The sequence below is a fragment of the Lacerta agilis genome, chromosome 13 (genome assembly GCF_009819535.1).
Source record: "Lacerta agilis isolate rLacAgi1 chromosome 13, rLacAgi1.pri, whole genome shotgun sequence".
Taxonomy (NCBI): Eukaryota; Metazoa; Chordata; class Lepidosauria; order Squamata; family Lacertidae; genus Lacerta; species Lacerta agilis.
In genome coordinates, this window is record NC_046324.1 from 30,182,518 (window position 1) to 30,205,690 (window position 23,173).

The 23,173-nt window shown below is 44.0% G+C and overlaps 1 protein-coding gene across 4 annotated transcripts in view; it reads right to left on the reverse strand.

Annotated features, from left to right (window-relative positions):
* The window catches only part of LMF1 (lipase maturation factor 1), a 154,747-nt gene that overhangs the window by 87,472 nt on the left and 44,102 nt on the right, over positions 1 to 23,173 (reverse strand). For all 4 annotated transcript variants that reach the window (XR_004427738.1, XM_033166872.1, XM_033166874.1 and 1 more), the window contains exons 4-5: positions 21,285 to 21,433; positions 5,909 to 5,974 (exon numbers count right to left, since the gene is read on the reverse strand). Coding sequence is in view for 3 of the 4 variants with exons in the window: in XM_033166872.1 (XP_033022763.1) it covers positions 5,909 to 5,974; positions 21,285 to 21,433 (215 nt within the window). In the remaining variant the exon portion in view is untranslated. The remainder of the gene's footprint in view (positions 1 to 5,908; positions 5,975 to 21,284; positions 21,434 to 23,173) is intronic.

Consider the following 23,173-nt stretch of genomic DNA (forward strand, 5'->3'; position numbering starts at 1 on the left):
TCCTCTGGATGTCAAGTGCTGCGGGTGCTATCTTCGTGTACTTCAAACCTCCTGGGATTTGCAGAGTGAGTGCATGCCCCCAGGGATTGTTCCATCTTGCTTATAATTTCGTCTTTTCTTTTCATTTCTTTTTTGCAGAAAAGAAAGCTAAATCAACTGGAAAAGGCAGGTCTGTGTTAGGGGGTGCTGCTTGAAGCACTGAGCACTAAAGCTTTAAATTGCCAATTTTAGGAGCACATGAGTTGCTCAGGTAAATCACATAGGAAGCTGGTTTATACTGAGTCAGACCCATTGCTCCAGCTAGTTCACTAGCAGCAAGGACTATCCAGGATCTCAGACACAGATCTTCTCCCAATTCAGTATGGAGATTTTGGGGGTTGAACCTGGGACCTTCTACATGCTAAGCAGGTGCTCTACCGCTGTGCTACAGCCTTTGCCCTAGCTCTGTGGTGTTCCAAAGCACGCCTTTGCATGTGCACAGGTACCTGGAGGTTGGGGTAGCGGAAAGGTTGTGCATCTCACAGTATCATGGCCATGTAAGTCAAGCAAGGTCCATGCTTCAGTGCCCCTGGCCAAGTCTACCGTTAGGAAGATAGGAAGCTGCCTTCTACTGAGTCAGGCCATAGGTTCATTTGGCCCAGGGCTGTTGAAACGGGCTGGCAATAGCTCCCCAGAGATTTCAGACAGAAGGGAGATGGACTTCTGAATGCAAAAGCTTTCCCCATTCACTTCTCTGTCCCTTCCATATCATTTAGGGAGTGTAGCTCAGTGATAGAGCACCTGCTCTGCATGCAGAATTGCCCAGGTTCAATTCTCCAACTTCCTCCTCCTTAGTCTCACCATTGCCCTTGTAGAACAGGAAGGAAGAGGAGGACGGGGCAAAACTAGAATGAATTGGCTCTGCCTCTCATTGGCTCTGACCCTGCCTACTATTTGGGCCCCATGCCTTCTGCCCTATCAGTTCCAATGGGCACCAGGCACCACTGAAGACAGCTGAAAAAGTGTGTGAAACAGCTACTTGTGCAGAAGTACGAATGCCTTCCAGACTGTTGTTCGTTTGCTTGTTGTTTTGTACTACTGTTGTTATTGTTGTTAATATTATTATTACCATTTTGAGTTATGAATCACTTTCCATATAAATTGCAAGACAATCCAAAAGTTCAACCTGTTAAGAAGTATCAAACATATTTTGATTTTGTCCCTCTGGGTACAACTGAAGAGAATGGCCTTACATTGCATGGAGATTCATTTTTCATGCACGGAAACCCATGCGCTAATATATGAGCAAACATGTGCATGTTTGGGCACGAAAAAAACAACATGGTGCATTTGTGAAAGCAGGAAACAGGATTCTCCCCTTTTCAAACCTCCACATGCACAGAATATCTGTGCACAAACTCACAATCAACCCATCTGAATCTTTTTTAAATATCTGGTTCGCGTTTAGTTCCCTGGGGGGCGTCTATTATATTTCAGTTCCAGCTAGAGAAGATAAATGGTTATCCCTTTCTGGTTTGGCAGGGCTAAAGAGTAAAGATGCAATACTTTAGAACCAGTCTACTATTCCCACCCCTAGACTGTCTTCCTTGCAGTAGCCTGTCTTAAGATCTGGATCCTGCATTATCACCAGACCATCACATTCTTCAACTCTGAAATCAATTCAGTCTCTCTGTAGCTCTGTATTTCTTTCTTTCTTTCCCACCCTAATGCAACCCCCAACTATTCAACTTGTCAGCTACTGCATTTCTATTTTTGCTATCCTTGCCTCTCATTTTCTTAGCAAGAATGAAAAGCAGAAGAGAAAGGAAGGGGGTGGGAGAGAAGCAGCAGAATTTTTTAATCTCCTTTGTTTCATTACAGTTGGATTCACAAGTGCTTCCCAAAAGCCCGCAAACCTGGGCTCCGCACGTCTGTTTGTCAATTGGACCTGCTAATTCCAGGCATGCCATAAAAGAACAGCTAACAAGCCAACAATACGTGATGCTTGCAGCTCTTGTTGAAACACAAAACCCTCTTCTCCAGCCTATTGCTGTCAATTTTGATGGACAGGATTCCCACCACAATTCAGAATGTGCTTTCCTGCAACATGATGAAACTTAGACTACCATTAGCAATTTTTAAAGCTCCGGGAATTTGAGCAGGTCTATCAATATCAGACAAGCACCTTCACTGCCTTCTAAAGCATTGTTTGTGCAGGTAACCTTACCCAGGCATGCAAGTTCATTATGTATATTTGACAATTAAAAACTGTGGATTATATCTATAGATCATTTCATGACATTGCTTGTTTTAAACTTGAGTTTGATCTTATCTGGATTCAGCTTCTGCTTACTGGTTCTCACCCAGTCCATTACCAAGGTCAGAAATCGATGCAGTACTTCCACTGCCACACCTGCAGATGTACAGGTGAAACAGAGCTGTGTGTCATCAGCATACTGACAGCACCTAGCAGTTTCATATAGGTGTCAAACAACATGCTGGAGCTCCAGAGGGAGCTGTTCAAATAGGACTGAAATCACCACAAAGCAGTGCTATTCTGTCTCAGTTCAGACAGACGATCCAGGGAGATAACACAGTCTGATGGTATCGTAAGCCACTTCCTGAGATATTTCCTTTCCTTTCCAAACTCTTTCAAAATACAGTGGTCTCAATTTCTCATAAATTATTTGCTATCTCTTGGAGGTGGGGAGATCCCACTTGTATTCACTCATTTTTTAAAAAAACAATTAGCTTCTGAAAACACTTATAACATAGAATCCGCATATACCTCCCCCCTCCTAGAAATATTTGGCTGCCAGGAGGAATGCAGAGAGAAGAAACACCATGGTGCATCTACAGCAACACAAATGGATGCCTCCATCTGCCCCAGCTGCAACAAAACATGTCTCTCCTATATCTGTCTAAACAGCCACGGCAGGCATTGCAACCTTCCAACAGTTTGACTTTATCCCCCAAAATGCACTCCTCTGTTGTTTCCTGAGACAAACGGATCACTCACACACACACACACACACTACAAATTATACAGTAAAATATTTACCAGGTTTGTATATTAGTTTATATTTGGTTATATCAATTAAGTATCTTTTACTCTCTGTCTTAACAGACTGTCTCGCAGTGAGCCATGGGTAGCTGGTGACAAACGTACAACATTGTCCTTCAAATGTGTACCATACATTTTCAAAATTGCCTTAAATTGCTCTAAGATGCTTCCTAAGTTTTTCCGTATGAGCCATGCTCCATAGTCTATCCTGCCATGCTTCTAGCTGTTTTCCAATATTGTCCTACAAAATTTCTAGCTGCAGATATAACTGAAGGAGAAAAGAACCTTAAGGAAGAACATTTTGGCTTAAAAGGGGTTTTATTGGGGACTCTCTGCGTTACCTTTGAATACAATTCCAATCCAAACAATGAATTTGCTTTGCTTGGTGTCTACTGACAACTCTAACAGATGCTCTAGCTGTGACCACTGGTTCCTAAATCTTGGAATGATTCTTCCCTGGCCATCTACATAAGTCACCTCCAATGTTTTGAGGCCAATCTTGAACCCAACAGACATATCAGGGACCCTTTTCTTTTCTTTTTAAAATTATGTATCAGTAACATGGTAGGCCTGCTGTTACAACCCATCTTAGATCAGGCTGCAACCCAGTTCTAGGCCCCGATCCGGAAACTGAAGACCAAAGACCTACATTCGCTATAGATCAAGTATGGGGAATCTTTTGCTCCTCCAGGGGCTGCTGAACTACAACTCTCATCATTCCTGGTTGTTATGGCCATGTTTGCTAGAGGGCTTAGGGGAGTTGTAGTTCAGCAACATCTGAAGGGCCAAAGATACCCCACACCTGATCTATACTGAAACAGCTTTGCTGCTCTTTGTATCTGGGAGACATCACCAATTCCTCTGAAGGAGCCTGCCTCCACCATAGCCTGTTCTTAAGAGATATCTTGACTCTCCGCACATCAGCATTTTGCCCAGTCTACTTGAAGGCTTCATTTGGAATATATCACTTCAAAAAGTAAGAACAAACAACAGCAACAACCCTTCCGCTTATTTTAGTTTTGGCTGTTCTGCTCAGCTGGTTGTGTCCCAAAACACATCCCAACAAACTGGAGGTGGGGTGAGGGTTAAGCTGCAGATTTCTTCTTTTAAAAATCATTTTATTATCCTGATTATCTTGGATCCACTCTGTATTTCCAGAGAATAGGAAAGCATCTGCAAAGCGTTAACAGTATAAATACATGGCTCTGGAAATTTAATATTATTTTAAAAATAATTCATTTTTTTATTTTAAAAAAAACGATAGTGTATCTTTAGAGAATCTGGCCATCTTGAAGAATTGTCAGTGGTATGCCAAAGCCACGTTTGGGGAACTCTCTGTTGTTACAGGGAAATCTCCTGGACTGACCCTGTGATGTGGGCTTTCTGGAAAAGTCTGAATTTGAAAAATTTCTGCTGCAAATTAGGGCAATCTGCATGGGGTAATTTTCAGTCTCCATCAGAAATTTATTTGATGCCCTAGAGCAGTGTTTCCCAACCTTGGTTCTCTAGCTGTTTTTGGACTACAGTTCCCATCATCCCTGGCCACTGGTCTTGCTAGGTAGGGATGATGCGAGTTGTAGTTCAAAAACAGCTGGAGACCCAAGGCTGGGAAACACTGCCCTAGGGAGTGATCTAATCCGGCATGTTGATCTTACTTGCATTTTAACAAACAAAGCTAAAAACTTCTGAAACTGTCGAGTTTGTCTGATACTGCATTTTCAAATTGGCATCCATTAATTGTTACTAATAAACTCATGAAATGGAATTTCCAAGAATAGAGCCCTGGAAAAATGTCCCACCTTTTCTGCTCCACAACAATCCATTGCTACCTAGGGGTCTGGAAGGAAAATAAAGTGCACAATCTTGCAACACCAGAAACAGCACACACCCTCCATGCTTGATCATTCTTGACTCCCCCTATCTACCCACTCTGATTCATGTTTGCGAGACCAAGCATTAAAAAAAATTGGAAGAAGCAATGAGAGGTCATGCCTACCTCTGCAAAAGGCACAGAGGCAGTCTTGCCACAAGAGAAGGTGAGGCACCTCAGACAGGAGACTTTGGGCAAGATTACATAACAAGAGCCCCATGGGATCAGGAGAAAGGGTCCTTATCTAGATCACAGTGGTCAACCAGATGCCCCAATGGGAAGCCCACAAACACAAGCTCCCTCTCCCCACTTGTGATTCCCAGCAGAGGCATACTGCCTCCAAGAGTAGAGGGAGTGCACAGCCATCATGGAAACACATGCCACGTCTGCTCAGAATGAAGGTGCTGGAGACAAAAGCTGGGTTGGCCAACGTTTACTCAACAGGTTCAAGAGGTCCCCAAGTTTAACCAAGAGCCTATTCTATCGTCTGATCTCACCTATATATGAGCAGCTTTCGTGATCCCTTCCTTCCAACGGTAGATTGAGTTGCAGCACCCTACCACTTCCTTGCACCCCTAATTCTGCCCCACAACTGCTCATAATGACATCAGGCGACTGACAGCCGTCAAAGTTCAAAGAGGTTTTCTGTTGCTGCCAACCAGCTAATTGGCTGTTTCAGCGACCTCCATTGAAGGCATGCCATCAGTGCCGTACAGTTGATTGTACATGGATGAGTCAAAGGGGCTTGCTGCAATCGCTGGTGAACTGAATGGTGGTTGCAGGTAACCTCTCCTATTTGCAGGAAGTGGTTTGCATTGAAACAACAACAACAACAAAAAACGCCCTGTAGCAAGTGGACTCAAATTGTTTGCTGAAAATGGAACATTCTCTCTCTGCAGACATGTATCTTCCAATATGTCATTGGAAGGGAAGATGCAGAGGTTGAAACAACAGGTATCTACAGGAAATCCACCAAGATATGTTTGGCAGCTTACCTCGTAATGGTAGTCCATGCATGTCAGATCTCTCCAGCAACGATCCCCTCGGATTTTGATCAAACCCTGTCAAAGAAAAGGGGGGGGGGGGAAAGGAAGGTTCTTTTTTGCATCACAATTCAGATGAGAATTTAAAAGCTGTATTAATTAAAAGGTGTTAAAAGGAATTTCCAAAATCTGGATCCTGCCTTTCAATGGCCTTTCAGCATTGGGAAATGAAAATACAACTAAAATCCAGGAAGGTTGGAGGTTGATTAAACACCCACAACACATGCAAAGGCTATGAACAGTTCCTGAGCACACAAGTTGTCCCCAAAATATTTTGGTTCAAAAGCAAAGCAAGTGGTGCATATGGCATTTTTAACAATATATCAATAACAATAAGCTAGTGGTGATGCGCTGTTTCTACATCAGTTTGCACACATCGTTTTGTGTGCATTTCCTCCTAATATAATTATTATATAATACCACTATACCCTTTGGTCTACACATTTTCTGTGCACATTTTTTTTGGCTGGAGTACTGATTCACAAAAATCGAAGTAGTGTGTGTTTCAAATGAGAGCCAAGTTTCAGCACACATATTTGGTTTGGGAAGTGTGAATTGGGTAGGTTTGCATTTTTTTAAAAAGCTTTATAAAGTAGGTAGGTAGGTTAAGAACTTATGTCATGCTATTTCACAGGGGCTATGGAGTTTATTGCTGGAATGATATTGTGTATAATGTAATATTGCTGCTTAGTATGCATTCATTATGTACAGTCGTACGCTGGAAGTCAAATGGAATCCATTCCGGAAGTCCTTTCGACTTCCAAAATGTTCGGAAACCAAGGCACAGCTTTTGATTGGCTGCAGGAAGCTACTGCAGCTAATCGGAAGCCGCGGAACTCATGCCTGACGTTCAGGTTCCAAAGAATGTTCACAAACCGAAACACTCACTTCCAGGTTTGCAGCATTTGGGAGCCAAAACGTTCGACTCGCAAGGCGTTCGACTTCTGAGGTTCAACTGTACAGTGGTACCTCTGGTTGCGAACAGGATCCTCTCCAGGGGTCCAGCCGGATTCCGAGGTTTCTGCAACCAGAGGATCACTGTTCTGCGCATGCGCGCATGGCGAAACACGATCTGATACTTCCAGGTTTGCCACTTTTGTAACATGAAGTTTACGTAACCAGAGGGTTACGTAAGCCGAGGTGCTACTGTATTATGTATTTTTTTATTACAATGTATTGCTTTTTATTATGAATTGCATCTATATACCGGCAACTGATTTTCTTTTCATTGCAATTCCTGAATTGCAGAGGGTTGCACTAGAGGACCCTTGGGTCCCTTCCAACTCTACCATTCTATGATTCTATGGTATTGTATGGCTATTATGTCTGAATAGATTTCAGTGTGTTCAGTGCATCTTGCGTTCTTCTGACAAAGTGCAGCATAGACGTTAATAAACAGATATGTGATATACAGAAATAAAATAATAAAAAGTAAAATGCAGGCTGAACAAACTTCTCCTGCACCTCTAATCTGCACAGAAATGAGAAGGATGCTAGAAGGCCTCTCCCTGTTCTGGGTCTGAGAGCCTATGCGAGACCTCCACAGCCATGGAACTGCAGCAGCCCAGATTCGAGAGATCACATCGTGTTTTTAGAACAATTGGAGTGGGAAAGAAGGCAATGAGAGGTGTGAAGGAGAGCAGTCCTGCTTCTCCCTCAGGTTACAAAAAGGTCAGCAGGTAAAAGAAAAAAGTTTGCAGCACTACAATGGGAAGAGGAAGAGGTCCACCAACTTAAAGGTTGGCAGTAATCTCAGGATTGAATTTCACAGCCTCAAAGTCAGGACTGAAGACAAAGGAGGGGGCGGGAGGGAAGAAGTCAGCCATGCCAATCAAGAGAGATGCCCGTCCAAAGAACAAACCTGGAAGCAGGAAAGGTGTATTTGGAAGCCTCAAGGTATGTGGGACTAGAGCACCCACCTTTGATGTGTGCTTCTGCAGGACATCCTGATTAAGATCTCACAATAATATCTCAACCAAAGGAAGCTTCGCTAGTCAAAAGGATGTTCCGGACACCTGCGGCTCTGCTTTCTGGTAGTACATTTAATGACTACCTTCTCCTTTCCCCCCAATAAGGTGGTCCATTGTCTTACGTTATTAAATAAAAGATGGGAATGGAGACAGACATCAGGCTTGGGAAGAGCAATGAGACAGTTGGAAAATCTGTGTCAGGAAAGCAAGTGAGAGGAAATATGAGGGAAGAATTGATGGCTCAATGACTCTCTTCAATATCAAACAGGGACAAAGGTATAAGGAGCAGGAGGAGCAGTTAAATTCCTACATGGTGGAATATCTTTTTTAAAAGACTCAGCCCTATGCCACTGCATAAATATATAAAACTTCTCAAGATTTACAGAAGTTGATGTTTTAGTGAAATATGTACTAGTCCTTTGGAACCTAGCAGGGGGACCGTCTAACCAGCTTCCAAGGACACTCATGGTGGCTAAATGTCTAATGCTTCCTAAGAAGAGCCTGTTGGATCAGACCAGAGGCCCACGTCGTCCAGCATCCTGTTCTCACAGTGGCCAATAATATGCCTTTGGGAAACCTGCAAGCACAATCCGAATACAAGAGCACTCTGCCTTCTTACAGTTTCCAGAACAGGGTTTTTTGGGGGAAGCCATGACTGTTGAAAGTTGTATCATGCTACCCACCCCCCATGGTCAGTGGTCAGTCAGGTTGGGAGCTGTAGTCCAACAACATCTGGAGGGCAACAGCCCCTCCCAACACTTATGTACAGAGAGGTAACAAAAGAAACAGGGAACATGAGAGACTCCATGGTGTCCAACCTGTAGGCTATTTGGTGCCCCTTCAATAGAAAACATTTAAAATATTACAAAGGGAAAAGGAGCCATCCCTGAGATCCAGTGTGGTGTAATGGTTAGAATGCTAGACTAGGATGTGGGAGGCCAGGGTTCGAATCCCCATGCAGCCGTGTAGCTCAGTGGGTGACTCTGGGCCAGTCACTGTCTTTCAGCCTAACCTACCCTGCAGGGTTGTTGTGAGGATAAAACAGGGAGTGAAGAACCATGCACACCACCTTGAGCTCCTTGGAGGAAAAGGTGGGAAATAAAGGTAATTATAAAAAAAAAATAGCTTAGAGAGAATGGGAGGCTCATTGGGCCTGTTGCTGTTGTTGTTTTTTATGTGAAGCCACACAAGCTATAAAGTTACAGGCTGGGTTTCGTGTCAGCTGCTTGACATTTCAATAGCCTGTTTGGACTGAAGCCACCTAATCGACTGCAGGGCCACACCCTTCCCTCTCCCAACCACCGACTTCTCACTTAAGCCAAAGAACCTTATGCAAAAGCCGGCTAGGAACAATGCAGCCCTTTGCTGTGAACCAGGGAGCTGCTTTGCCTGGGATTCAAATAGGCCAGGTAGGCAAACGGGCTTTGCAAATCAGACCGCTCGCCAGCCGGCGGACAGTTAGGCCGCACCCAGCCCAGGCTGACAAACTGCTTAACAGGGGAAAAGACAGCTCACTTCTGAAAACTTGTTGAGTAACATCATTTGGGTGTCCACAGCACACTGCACATGCAAAATCCTCCACAATCCCATAAGGTAGATTGTTTAAAGTATTTTTTTTAATAATAAAAAAAAACTGATGCACTGCTCTATATCACAGTTTCTAAGCAGTGCACAGTAAGGATACAGTGGTACCTCGGGTTACAGATGCTTCAGATTACAAACTCCACTAACCAGGAAGTGGTTGCTCCAGGTTAAGAGCTTTGCCCCAGGTTAAGAACGGAAATCGCATGCCAGCGGCTCGGCAGCAGGAGGCCCCATTAGCAAAAGCACGCCTCAGGTTAAGAACCATTTCAGGTTAAGAACGGACCTCTGGAACGAATTAAGTTCTTAACCTGAGGTACCACTGTATATTTAAAAACCACCAAAAATCATTCTGGCAAAGTTCGTAGCTTAACGGCAGAGCAGCTGCTTGGCATGCAGGGTCACAGAAATGAAATACGGGTTTTGTCTGTGCTGTGCACAAAACGCTATAGAATTAAATATCACACAGTTGTGAGAAGGAAGGGAAGGGGAGAGAACAGGCAAAGCTGACAGGGAGTACGTTATTCTACCCAACAGCTCAGTAAGAAATGAACCAACTCCTGCCTTCCAGTGTTCCGGTCAATGAGTGTAAAACAGGGGTGGGGAACCACAAGCCCGGGGACCAAATCTACACCCCTTGCCACAGAGGCTGCCTGGGCCTCCAAAACGGAGGCTGGCAGACATTGAAACAAAGGCTTCCCAAACCAAAGCAAATGCCTACCACCCTTATTGTTTACTGGAGCAGTTACAGGGCTTCACTTATGCTATTTCCACAATTCTGACAATTGCCCTGTGAGGCAGGTCAATTGCAGACGAAGGGCTCAGAGTGTGTAGCTCGAATAAGGCCACCCACTGAGGCAACAGCAGAGGTCACAGCTGGTTTCGAGCACAGCCTCTTCTCCACTGTCCTTCTCCAGAGAACAGCAAAAGACTGTTAACTCTGGAGGGGGAAAGTGTTGGAGGAGCTAAAGGGCATGTGTCTGTACTACTTCATATAAGGACAGGAGAAGAACCTGCTGGATCAGGCCAGTGGCCCATCTCGTCCAGCATCCTGTTCACACAATGGCCAACCAGCTCTAGGGAAACCCGCAAGCTAGATGTGAGCGCAACACCACTCTGCCCACCTGCAATGGCTAGTGACTTGTATTCACTGACAATACCTCTGATAGTGGAGGCAGGACATAGCCATTGTGGCTAGCAGCTCTTCATAGATTTGTCCTCCCTGAATCTGCCTAATTCTCTTTTAAAGCCATTCAAGTTGGTGGCCACTACTGCCTCCTGTGGGAGTGAGTTCCATAGATTAACTCCTGTGCCATGGGAAGAAACGCTTTCTTTCATCCATCCTGAACTCTCCCAACAATCCACAGACCAATCCTCCACAACATTTCGCCATGGAGCAAACAAGTCTTTTCAAATCAGCACTCTGTTTATCCCAAATATGTTAGAAAACTTCCAGTTCTTTGATCCCAACCCCTCAGCACAAGGAATCTGGAAACTACTGCAATAAAAAGGTGTAGTTCCTTATTAACCGTACTCCAGTTGCTTATTAGCTTTTGTTTATGGAAGAACTGGCTCTGGTAACTCGGTGGTAAAAGTGTCAAGGAACATGTTGACCTGCTGGGTCTCACTTACTGGGAAAATGCTGCATTTAAAAGATATTAATCCTCCCCAGTTTTGTTTTATTGTTATTTTTTATTTGCCCTTTTTGAAGTCCCTCACTATGATAAATAAAATATGGGCCTGTCTCAAAGAGGTAAAAGTCTTTGTTATCTCATTTTCCACACTCTGGTCAAGACAGATGTCAGGGATTTCAGCCAGTGTGGTGCAGTGGTTAGAGTGCTGGCCTAGGATCTGCAAGACCAGCGTTCAAATCCCCACTTTGCTGTGAAGCTCAGTGGGTGACCTTGGGCCAGTCACTGGCTCACAGCCTCATCTACTTCACAGGGTTGTTGTGTGGATTATATCAGGAGGCAGGGGACAATGAACCCCACCTTGAACTCTTTGATACGGGTGCAAGGAGAAGTTCAGGAGCTTTCACTTCTGTTTTAGATTAATTACACCCCATTGCGATGTCTCAACCTGGACAAACTAGTTAATCTTAACTATGGCTTGTTGAAAAAAGCCACCTTCAAATCAGAGTTTATTATGAAGCTGGCTTGTTTCAACAAACCAAGTTTGAGATGGTAACCATGTGGTTTAGCACATGGTTTCTCAACTCAAGAGCTGCGTTCTCTCAAGCGTGTCATTCCCAGGGCCAGAGGGGCAAAGCAGACAGGCCAGTGGATGTGAATCTAACTTTTGCAAAGCTACAAAAAAGTCAGCAGTGTCTACACATGCCTCTCTCTCCATCCTCTGCCCAGGCAACCAAGAGGTATGATCACAGTAAAAGGACTTTTATGTCTAAATAGGACCAGTGTGTCTGGAGACAAAACCCTAGAGCAGCACTCGCCACATAGGCCTCATCTGCACTACACATTTAAAGCAGCATGGTACCACTTGATTCTCCCAAATAATCTTGGGAAGTATAGTTTGTTAAGGCTGCTGAGAGGTGCTAGGAGGTGCTTATTCCCCTCACGGAACTGCAATTCCCAGAGTTCCCTGGTTTGGTTGTTAAACCACTGTGGAAATTGTACCTCTGTCAGGAGAGCAGGGGCTTACTAGCAATTCCCAGCACCTGTAACAAACTACACTTCCCAGGATTCTTTTGGGAAAAGCCATGACTGTTTAAAGAGGTACAATGCTGCTTTAAATGTACAGTGCAAATGCAGTGGTACCTCGGGTTACATATGCTTCAGGATACAGACTCTGCTAACCCAGAAATAACGTTTCAGGTTAAGAACTTTGCTTCAGGATAAGAACAGAAATCGTGCTCTGGTGGCGCAGCAGCAGCGGGAGGCCCCATTAGCTAAAGTGGTGCTTCAGGTTAAGAACAGTTTCAGGTTAAGAACATACCTCCGGAACGAATTAAGTACGTAACCAGAGGTACCACTGTAGCACCTGCCATGAGAGAATTGCTTAGGGGCTGTGAGAAAAGCTCCACCCCTGCAAACCCAAAGCACCCCCCTGGCTCTGTAGCCTTTGTCTCCTTCCAAGGCAGTCGGCTATCTTCCTGCATCTCTGAATCAGATGTTGCTGGATCACACTGTGGAATTTCACCTCACCTCCTTCCCGTCTGTTGCAGTTCTGTGCAAGTCACTGTTCTGCGCAATCCTCCAACCAATCTGGAGGGCCACTTGGAAAACAGTGACTTGAGTAGAAGCCCAAGGGGTGTTGGTGGCTCTGTGGACTGGCAATCCTTACCCCTTCACACACCAGAAAACTTTATGTCTACAACTCTTGGAAATTCAAGGAAAAACTGCCGAAGGGACATCAGTAACATTAATGCATCTTGCAGAGCAGTCCATGACCAATTATCCCTATGGCACCCACCCAAATGGCGGCAGCAGGTGAGGTTGGGCTGGCACAGGATCTGCTGAATCCCAAATTGCCCCTGCTGCCATCAAGTAACAGCAATGGGCCTGATCCAGGCCTCTTTGCAGTGCCAACCCAAGAGATGGTGCTGCAAAGTTGCTTTGCTCTCCCCAACCCTGCCACCATGGTCCACCCTGGCCAGTCCATCAAGCCCCAATGCTAGAGGTTTCAGGTTGCGCATGTAAGTAGACCCTGTTGGATCAGGCCAGTGGCCCATCTAGTCCAGCATCCTGTTTTCACAGTGGTCAACCAGATGCCCTCATGGGTAACCTGCAAGCAGGAAGCCATCACAAGAGCATTCTCCTCTAAAGTGGCTTCCAGCAACTTGTGTTTAGAAGCATTTCGCTTCTGACTGTGGAGGCAGAGCTTGGCCATTGTGGATAGGAATTCCACAAGTTCTGCTGTTATGAGAGAGGGGGGGAAACTTCCTTCTATCCACTTTCTCTATGCCACGCTTAATTTTATAAACTTCTATCATGTTGCCTCTTGCTCTCCTTTTCTCTAAAATAAAAAGTCCCAAATGCTGCAACCTTTCCTAAGGGAGTCACTCCATCCTCTTGATCATTTAATATATATTTTGGAGAACTGGCCAGGAATTAAAAGCCTGGAAACACTCAAAAAAGAAGTAGCTACTTGGGCAGGACAGAGGACAGAACCAGTGAAGAATCTAGTAGCTGCATTGTGATATATTCTGGCATTACTTCCCCCCAAAATAGCAGGGGACGCTCAAAAAGAAGTTCTATTCCATTTCGCCCTTGTCGTGAAAACTCCACTTCTTTTCATCTTATACAGCCTACCTCACCCAAGTTCGGCCCCATTTCACAATGATAAATCCCAAATAATTAAAACGTCATTCACGCATTAAGCCAATATGAGCCACATTCATGGTGGGGGATTTTCTTTTCTTAAAAAAGAAGAGAGACAAAAAAATCTTTCAAAAGTAGGGGGAGGGGGCGAGGGAGCAAGAGGGATAAATAACTATATTCCTCTCTGCTGAATTTCTCCCTCCCCTCATTTCTCTTCATAATGCAGATGTCAGGGTGATGTCCCCACCCCCCTCTTCTTCTGCAGAATGTCAAAAAAGAACAAAGCCATCTTTGATCCTTTTTCAGGCCAAAATTTATTCCAAATAAGTTGGAGCTGGGTGGCTGGGTGGGTTAAGAAAGACGCACACAAACCCCAGTGGAACAGCTCGAGATGACAATGAAAGGGAGACTGATGGCCTTAAGCTACGTTTCCAAAATTCAATTGATGCAAGCTTGGGAAACACTGGTTGTGCAGGGAGGATTTGATTTGAAAAACTGTAAGAATTCAAAGTCAATCTGATTATAACAATTCTGTGTCAACCTGAAGAATTTTTTTTAATTTTTTTTATTCATTTCATTTGTATACCGCTATAAATTTTTAGAATTGGGAAAGGAGTACGACAAAGCTGTATATTGTCTCCCTGCTTATTTAACTTATATGCAGAATTCATCATGCGAAAGGCTGGACTGGATGAATCCCAAACCGGAATTAAGATTGCCAGAAGAAATATCAACAACCTCAGATATGCTGATGACACAACGTTGATGGCAGAAAGTGAGGAGGAATTAAAGAACCTTTTAATGAGGGTGAAAGAGGAGAGCGCAAAATATGGTCTGAAGCTCAACATCAAAAAAACTAAGATCATGGCCACTGGTCCCATCACCTCCTGGCAAATAGAAGGGGAAGAAATGGAGGTAGTGAGAGATTTCACTTTCTTGGGTTCCATGATCACTGCAGATGGTGACAGCAGTCACAAAATTAAAAGAAGCCTGCTTCTTGGGAGAAAAGCAATGACAAACCTAGACAGCATCTTAAAAAGCAGAGACATCACCTTGCCGACAAAGGTCCGTATAGTTAAAGCCATGGTTTTCCCAGTAGTGATGTATGGAAGTGAGAGCTGGACCATAAAGAAGGCTGATCACCGAAGAATTGATGCTTTTGAATTATGGTGCTGGAGGAGACTCTTGAGAGTCCAATGGACTGCAAGAAGATCAAACCTATCCATTCTGAAGGAAATCAGCCCTGAGTGCTCACTGGAAGGCAGATCCTGAAGCTGAGCCTCCAATACTTTGGACACCTCATTAGAAGAGAAGACTCCCTGGAAAAGACCCTGATGTTGGGAAAGATGGAGGGCACAAGGAGAAGGGGACGACAGAGGATGAGATGGTTGGACAGTGTTCTTGAAGCTACCAACATGAGTCTGACCAAACTGCGGGAGGCAGTGGAAGACAGGAGTGCCTGGTGTGCTCTGGTCCATGGGGTTATGAAGAGTCAGACACGACTAAACGACTAAAGAACAACAACATAATTTTTAAAGAAAAAAATCTCAAAGCGGTTAACAGCACATTAAAACATCAAATAAAACAATCCAGAATAGAACGTTACTGAAGAAAGTCAAACATAAAGTATACATTCAAAGCAACAGAATGAGCAAGAAACTAAAATACTTTGAAATCGCTAAAGGAGGTCAACTGCGGAATGCACATTTATCACAGCAAAGTGAACAACAACAAATGATCTTAAACATTTCAAAATAAAAACTTGCTAAAAGGAGTCAAATATAAAATGCACATTTAAAACAGCATAATTAGCAAGAGGGAAAAAGTAATACCATAAGCCTAGAACGTATCTGCAGCTGTTGCTGCCAGTCTTGCCAACAGTGGTCCACGGTGAGTGACGGGTGACCTGAGTCTGCATTAAGAGACAGCCAAGGCAGCCACATGAAATCGCTCAGCTGGGCAGCTACCTGGAGAGGCGATGGTGACAGCACTATTGGGTCTCTGTTGCTACCTTTATTGCCATTTGATAGATTTTCATCTTTGTGCACACCTCTCCTACCCAAGCCCCACTCAGGGGAAATGACCCTCCATGGAGACAAAGTGAGCAGATTCTTGGAAAGCATTTTGGCACTTGCTAAGAACCTTTGTTTGTTTGTTTGAGCAAGCCCATCTAAGGATCCAGTTTTAATACATTTTAGTACAATTGTTTTTGAAATACAGTACTGGTTTTATACCATATCATATTTAATGGGTTATACTGATTGAGGTTTTGCTCAGTCTTTTATTTTCTGCTCTCTCCAACTCATTCCACCACCACCACCACCCCCCGCCACCCCATCCTTTTCATAGACACAAAAAAGAGGAAGACTGAACAAGAGTTTGACTTTGAAGACTTGCTGTGAGGGGTGGGTGAATAGGATTTCAGAAAGGTTCTTGGGGTCTTAGTTGCTATGTGCCTTTTTAAGCCACGGAGAGGCGGGGGCAGGAGGCAGAGAGATAAAAACCACAGAGTTTTCTTGCCAAAGGGCTATGACTCGGACAAATGAAGCAAGATCAGAAAAGTACAAAGGAGGCTACTAAGAAGTCAAGTATGGGATCTCCACAGAGTACGGGGCGGCTGCAGCTGGAAGGTCAGAGGTCGGAACGTTGTAGACATCACTTTCCAAAAATTCCCATGAAGCTTCGCTGCAGAAAGTCTGTCCCTTTCCCATTTCTCATGTACAGATACCGAGGAAGCATTGCAAAAAACAAAAGGAGGGAAGAAAGCGCCCTTTATGTTCCACTCCGGCCCACGTTAATGCAATAAAACCAATTGGGATAATTACCCTCCCTTTCAGAGTCCTAACGGCAAAAAGGAGGAAGACGTGGCTGTCAATTAAAGCTGCTGACTGCAGCCCATTTTGAGCTTGATTTCAAACACATAGGAATGCAATAAATCCTTGATTTACAGCTTCATATCTAACGTGATTTCAGAGCTGGCGAGCCTGCAATGTCAAAATTCAAAGCAATTTGGAGAGCAGGGGGAAGGAGGGAGGAAGAGGGCTCATCTGACTTCTCAACTAATCAGATTTCCACCTTTTCCAGTAAGTGCTTTTGCGAAGCTGCACGAAAGAATGGAAAACCCCAAAAAAGTAACAAAGGGGTAGGAAAATAATGTTATATTTTAAAGCTTAATTTTGTGGAATAGCCTTCACAGGATCTGTCCACAGGCTGCAACCATAGAGCAGTTTTCCACCAGCACCTCCAATGGTGCCTGTGAAAGTTTTCTTGAGTTCCACCCAGAATTCATGGGCATCCAATGAACTTGCATGTTGAAAGATTCAGGACGAGCAAAAGGAAGAACTGCGTCACACAGAACATAGTTAAACTGTTGAACTTGTTCCCACAGGAAGCAGTGATGGCCACCAACTTAGCTGGCTTTAAAAGAGGACTGGACACATTCATTAAGGATGAAAAGGCTATCAGTGGCTAGCATGACCACAATCTTGGAGTCCCCTGCGATAGAGGCCATGGGCCTGCCTTTGGAAGAAAGGGGAGGGTAAAATGAAATGGAATGGAAGATAAACAAGCAAATATAGTAAGAGTGAACCCACATTCTTAGCATAGGTCCTTCTGTACTCAAAATGACCCACAAGAGGTAGTCATTGGTAGGATTAAAGGGAGGTGGGGGACCGGAAGCTTTGCAGAAACACAAAAGATGTCGAGGAAATGGACTCTAAATGAAGGGAGTGACAGTTCAATGAGGACAGAGCATTCTCAGCAGCCAGAGGATGATCGGGGGGGGGGGGGGGGGCAGAATGGAAAACCAGGGAGGGTGAAATGGAACCAAGTTTCCTGAAAGAAGACACAGCTAACTGACACCTAAGCAAGAGCACCCGACTCTGCAACATTCTGCTGCAGGGTCCACGTGTTAAAAATCATATTGTGGGCTTTTTGAAAACCGTTTTTTTGCATGCCTTGCATGGATGATGGAAGAGTAAGGGTGAAACACAGTTAAGAGAGTAGCAGGAAATAGGCTGTTTCCTTCATTCCCTGCACCAAGAGCTTTTCATCCTGGCTAGAACAGACTAGAGGGCTCGTTGGACCTTACTAGCCTGACCTAGCAAGACAATTCATCTCTGAGGCAGCTTCCAGTAACCTAGAGAAGAACTGGTGTGGATTTGGCCATGCGTTCAACAGATGCCCCATTCTTCCCGAAAGCCCTCTTGCTCCTGGGACCGTTTTAACTTTACATAACCTGCCTGCATTGCACCAAATACACACACACACACACTCTCTCGAGTGTGTAGGATAAATATGAAGAATCACTGAAGATTTGTAACACCTGCAAGAAGGGAATTCTGTGCATTTATTTTAACCAAGTGCTGTTGGCCTGCAGCTGCCTAAGACGTTCAGCTATGAATCTGGGAATATGTACAATTCACAGAGTGTCTCTCCCTGTCCTTAAAAGATCTGAGCTTTCGGTCATCTGGAGAGCCATAACTCTCCAGGTGTCTTCCGAGCGAGTTCTCGCTGAAACAGATGAAGTCCCAAGAGCAGCTTTTTATGTCTCACTTGTTGATATATAAGTAGCAGGCATCTGAGAGGGGGGAAGATGGAAAGGTCATTAAAGGGAGAGGGGATTTTAATCCAGGCAGGCGTGGATCCGTGATTGATGGCACCTCAGGCAGCGCCATGCCCAAAGTATGTGTATGATCCCTTCTGGACTAGGATAACAAGGCTGACAGCCCACAGCACAGCGCAAGCTTAACGCGTGAAACCAGCATTTCCTCCCAGACCACACATGTGCACCTGTTGCAATGCTGCCTGCAGCTGAGGAATGGGCGGCAGTTAAACACAGAGAAGGGGCTGCCGGGTGTGTTTCTGGTTGCATCACACATGCACATACAACTCCAGCAGAGAGAGTGTGTGTGTGTGTGTGTGTGTGTGTGTGTGTGTTTTATTACATTTATATCCTATCTGCTTTCATCTAAGGAGTTCAAGGTGGCATACAAAGTTCTCCCCTCCTGCCAGTTTAATCTTGTGAGGTGGGTTAGACCAAGAATGACTGGCCCAAGGTCACACGGTGAGCTCCATGGTTCAGTCAGTATTCGAACTCTGGCCCCACAGGTCCAGCTATGCCGCACTGGCTCTCAAACCATTCTGGGAACTGTAGTTTGTTAAGAGTTGCAAGGAGGCCCCTATTCCCCCCATGCAGCTAAAATTCCCAATGTTCACATGAGAGTGAGTCTTATACCACTCTGTTAAACTGAACTGAGAGGCAGCAACTGCCCCAAGATCAACCTTGAGCCTAGCCCCTTAGAGGAAAAGGTAGGATAAAAATGCAATAAATAAATGAAAAATAAATAAATATGTGAATGGGCTAAATGAATTCCTGATTTCTACAACAACACTGGAAATGTGCAGGATTTACTACTGAGAGCAACAAGTGGTGTTTTTTGTTTGTTTGTTTGTTTGTTTGTTTTTTAAGAGAATGGCAAAATGCTTCTGGTTCGATCCCTGTATGGGACAGCTGCATATTCCTGCATTGCAGGGGTCTGGACTAGATGATCCACAGGGTCCCTTCCAACTCTACAGTTCTATGACTCTATGATTCCATAGCACATTCCTAGTCCTGGCAGCTGGGAGACAGGCTGGAAAGTGTGGGGGGCAATGACTACTGAAACCAGGTGCTGCTGCAGTCAATGAGGGGCTTTAGTTCCCAATGTGGGCAGTAGCATCACCACCCTGGGGGGGATTACCTTGTCAGAAAGTGCTAAAATGCAAGAGGAAGTGTAAATGACTATCAGACTTCCAAAAGCTAGTATCACTGGATCAAGTTCACCCGTTTTGTTGAATTCATTAAACGGAATAGTTTTAATTTGATTGTGAATAAAGGTGCAGTTAATTGTTACTGTTTTGAATTCCATGGTATTATTTTCTTCTTTAGTGGGTCGTGCAAATCTGTATTCTGAATAATGCCTTTTATAGGGCAGAGGGTCACTGGGGATGAGCTTATTGAACCAAGAGGAGAGTGGCCCAAGAGAATTTGGGTACCTTTGGACCAGAGGTTTCCCCAGCTGGGAGTTACACAGGAAGCTGCCTTCTACCAAGTTGGACCACTGATCCAACTAGCTCCGTATTGTCTGCACTGAGTGTCATCAGCTCTACAGGGCTGCAGACAGGGAATCTCTCCCAGCTCTACTCTAATTTTGATGTTAGCTCCGTAGACAAAAAAACAACAACCACATTGTTTTGGGCGGAGACCAGTTTTTGCAAGCAAACCGGAACTGGCCAATTCGTTTGTTTGTTGCCTTGAGAGCAATTTCTCAAAAAGCAGTCAGGGCTGTTGCTTCCCCGCCTCCCCGTCCGTACCATCAAAAATAATGTTAGATGATTAAACCTTGGCTGAATGTAGCAGGTGCAGTTTTGTCTCATGCTTGAGGGGTCCCTTGATGCTGGAAGCAGAAAGCAGGGAGGGGAGTCTTGATGGGTTTTGCAGACCATGGAACCTCTTGGGATGATGCTGGTGGTGTCATGGCAGGGGCAAGGGGAGGAGCTTACTGGATCAAGTCCCCTCCCCTTCTCCAGGAGGAAGGGAATTGGGAGATGGACAGCTCTGAAGGCCGGGGGGGGGGGAGTTATTTCCCTGTCTCATTTTTTTTAGTTGGAGAGACTAAATGCAAGAGGGAATCGCAGAAAGCTGAGAGGCTCCTTGAGATTTCCATTATCAAGCCAGTATTGCAGGACAGAAAATCTTTAACCACTTAACTGCCTAGTGTGCTGAAAACCTGTAGCCCCACAGGGCAGCCTAAACATGTAAGAAAAAGTGTTAAGAAAAGGTGGTCATTTATTCTGCTGGGGTAAATGGAAGGTTAAAAAAGATTCCAGCTATACTGGAACATCGCACAGATCTTGAGACCTAGGCCCTTTGCACGATAGTGTTCTTAAACTTTGAAAAATGCAAAGGAATTACTGTCTTCCCAAAGTGATTTTTAAATTTCAGCTCCACTTATAATGGAAAGCAGGCAGTAATCACCTACCAACGCACAGCCCTGGTTAATAGCTGAAGCCTGAGGTGAGATCTCATGTTAATCAAGCACTTCAATTAGCATTTAGTTAGGAGAGATTCAAATAAAAACCTCTCCCACAGCCCTCAGTTCACACTTGAGACTATACCCAAAGATTTGTTAGATTCAAGTAGGAATGGGAGGAGGGAGGCAGGGGAGATTTGATTAAGTTTATATTTAAAGGCGAACCGAGTAATTTTACACCATCTGAAACAATATGCGAACTGAAGCACAGTGATCTCTTGAAATTCTTACTTCTCCAAATTTTGCAATGTTGTTCTCCAGCCGAGTCATGTGGGGAGGAAAAAAAATGCCCCCCTGGCCACATGGAGGAAATTCTTGCTCCCAAAAAGTATTCCCCAGGAAACTGGCAACTTACAAGTCCCATGTATACTTGGAGCAAACAAATGCAAAATTAAACAAATGTAAGATGGAGAAAAAATTCACTTACTGCTCCAAGCATGATTCTGAAGATAAGCCATCGATAGCCCCAGATGATTATGCGGGAAGGCGGGGTGCGTCTGGGCAACTGGGAAAGTGTCCAGAGGGGGCAGAGGAATATTCCTAAAAAACCTGTCTCCAGAAGCTGAGATTCCCATCCTAGAGGAGAAATAATGGGAGTTAGACATTAGTTTGCTGGAGAACTAAGCGACAGTTCACTTGCAACATGCAGCTTTATTGTCAGCAGGGTGATGGTCTCTGTTAAGCCGAGAGATCACAATATTTGGGCATAAGTGGAAGGAAATACCTCCCAAATTATGTAGCTTCCAAAGAGGTAGCCTGCTTCAGCAAAAACAAGAAAGGCTACTTTTTATTTCATATCATGAGACATGTTTATTTATTTAGAAGCATTTACAAACCACTTAATATTTCAAAAATTTCTTTTAAATAGTTTGAAAAACAAACAATATAACATTAAAACAAAAAACAAAAAACAAAAAAAACAATAAAGCAGTAGTTACAGATGAAGCAAAAATTTGGGAGATCTAAGCAGATAAAGCAGGGTCCAGTCTTATAGGACAGGAAAAAAACAGAGTCTTCGGGAGACACCTATAGCAACTGGTAACTGCTGCTTCACATGTGGAAGAGGAAAGGGTTAGGACAGCAAAAAAATGGAAAAAAATTTTGGGTCACTGCCCTACGACGGGCATGTAGGGCAGTGTTTTTCAACCACTGTTCCGCGGCACACTAGTGTGCCGCGAGATGTTGCCTGGTGTGCCGTGGGAAAAATTGAAAAATTACTTTATATATAGTCAATATAGGCACAGAGTTAAATTTTTTAACATTTTCTAATGGTGGTGTGCCTCGTGATTTCTTCATGAAACAAGTGTGCCTTTGCCCCAAAAAGGTTGAAAAACACTGATGTAGGGCATGTTGCTAGCAGCAGAATTTCCCCAGATGACCTAAGTCAATGGTTCCTGAATTTTTTCGCCTGCTTGGTCCCATAGATTCATCTTCAGTGACCCCTACTCTATAAAAAGCATTATTCAGAATAAAGGTTTGCCCAACCCACTAAGGAAGATAATAACACAATACAGTTCAAAACAGCAACAATTAATTGTATGTTTATTCAAAAACCAATTAAAACTATTTAGTTTAATTAATTCCACAACACTGTTGAGTTTGATCCAGTGGCACAAGCTTCTCCGATAGTCATCCACAGGCTCTAGCACCCCCCTGCTGATCCCACTGGAATCATAGCATCCCTTAGGTAATCTCATTGCCACCCAGGGGGTGGTACCATCTACTTTGGGAACCACTGACGTAGAGTAACATTTGCCCTGGGATATTCTTTCCTGTCACCCACCAAAATCCCCTGCTTATCAAATGTGTTAAGAGAGGTAGAATTCCATCCCATGTCATACCAAGTTACAATATTTGCATTTTATTCCCCTTCCAGCTCCAGCAAAACACACACAACATAAAATATCCAAATGATTATTAAGAAAAGGAGGGAGGGGACATAAAAGAGTTTACACCGATGAAAACAGACTTTTATAAAAGGGCCTTCATTCTAATTAGTTATTAGTGGGAGTTCTTTGTTCTCTGTTGCTCTGTACTTGTTTAAAATTCAATAATATATATATTAAAAGACAAAATAAGAGGGTCTGTCCTGTTACAATTTCAGCGTGAGCAAAACAACTAAGTCCCAGGTTGAACAAAAAGACATACATCTCAGCAAAGTAAATGTAACAGAAATAATAAACAACCAAATTGCTATGTATCAGTTAAATGAATTCCACTAATTAAATGAACAACATACATATATCAGTAAGGTAAAGGTAAAGGTAACCCTGACCATCAGGTCCAGTCACAGACAACTCTGGGGTTGCACGCTCA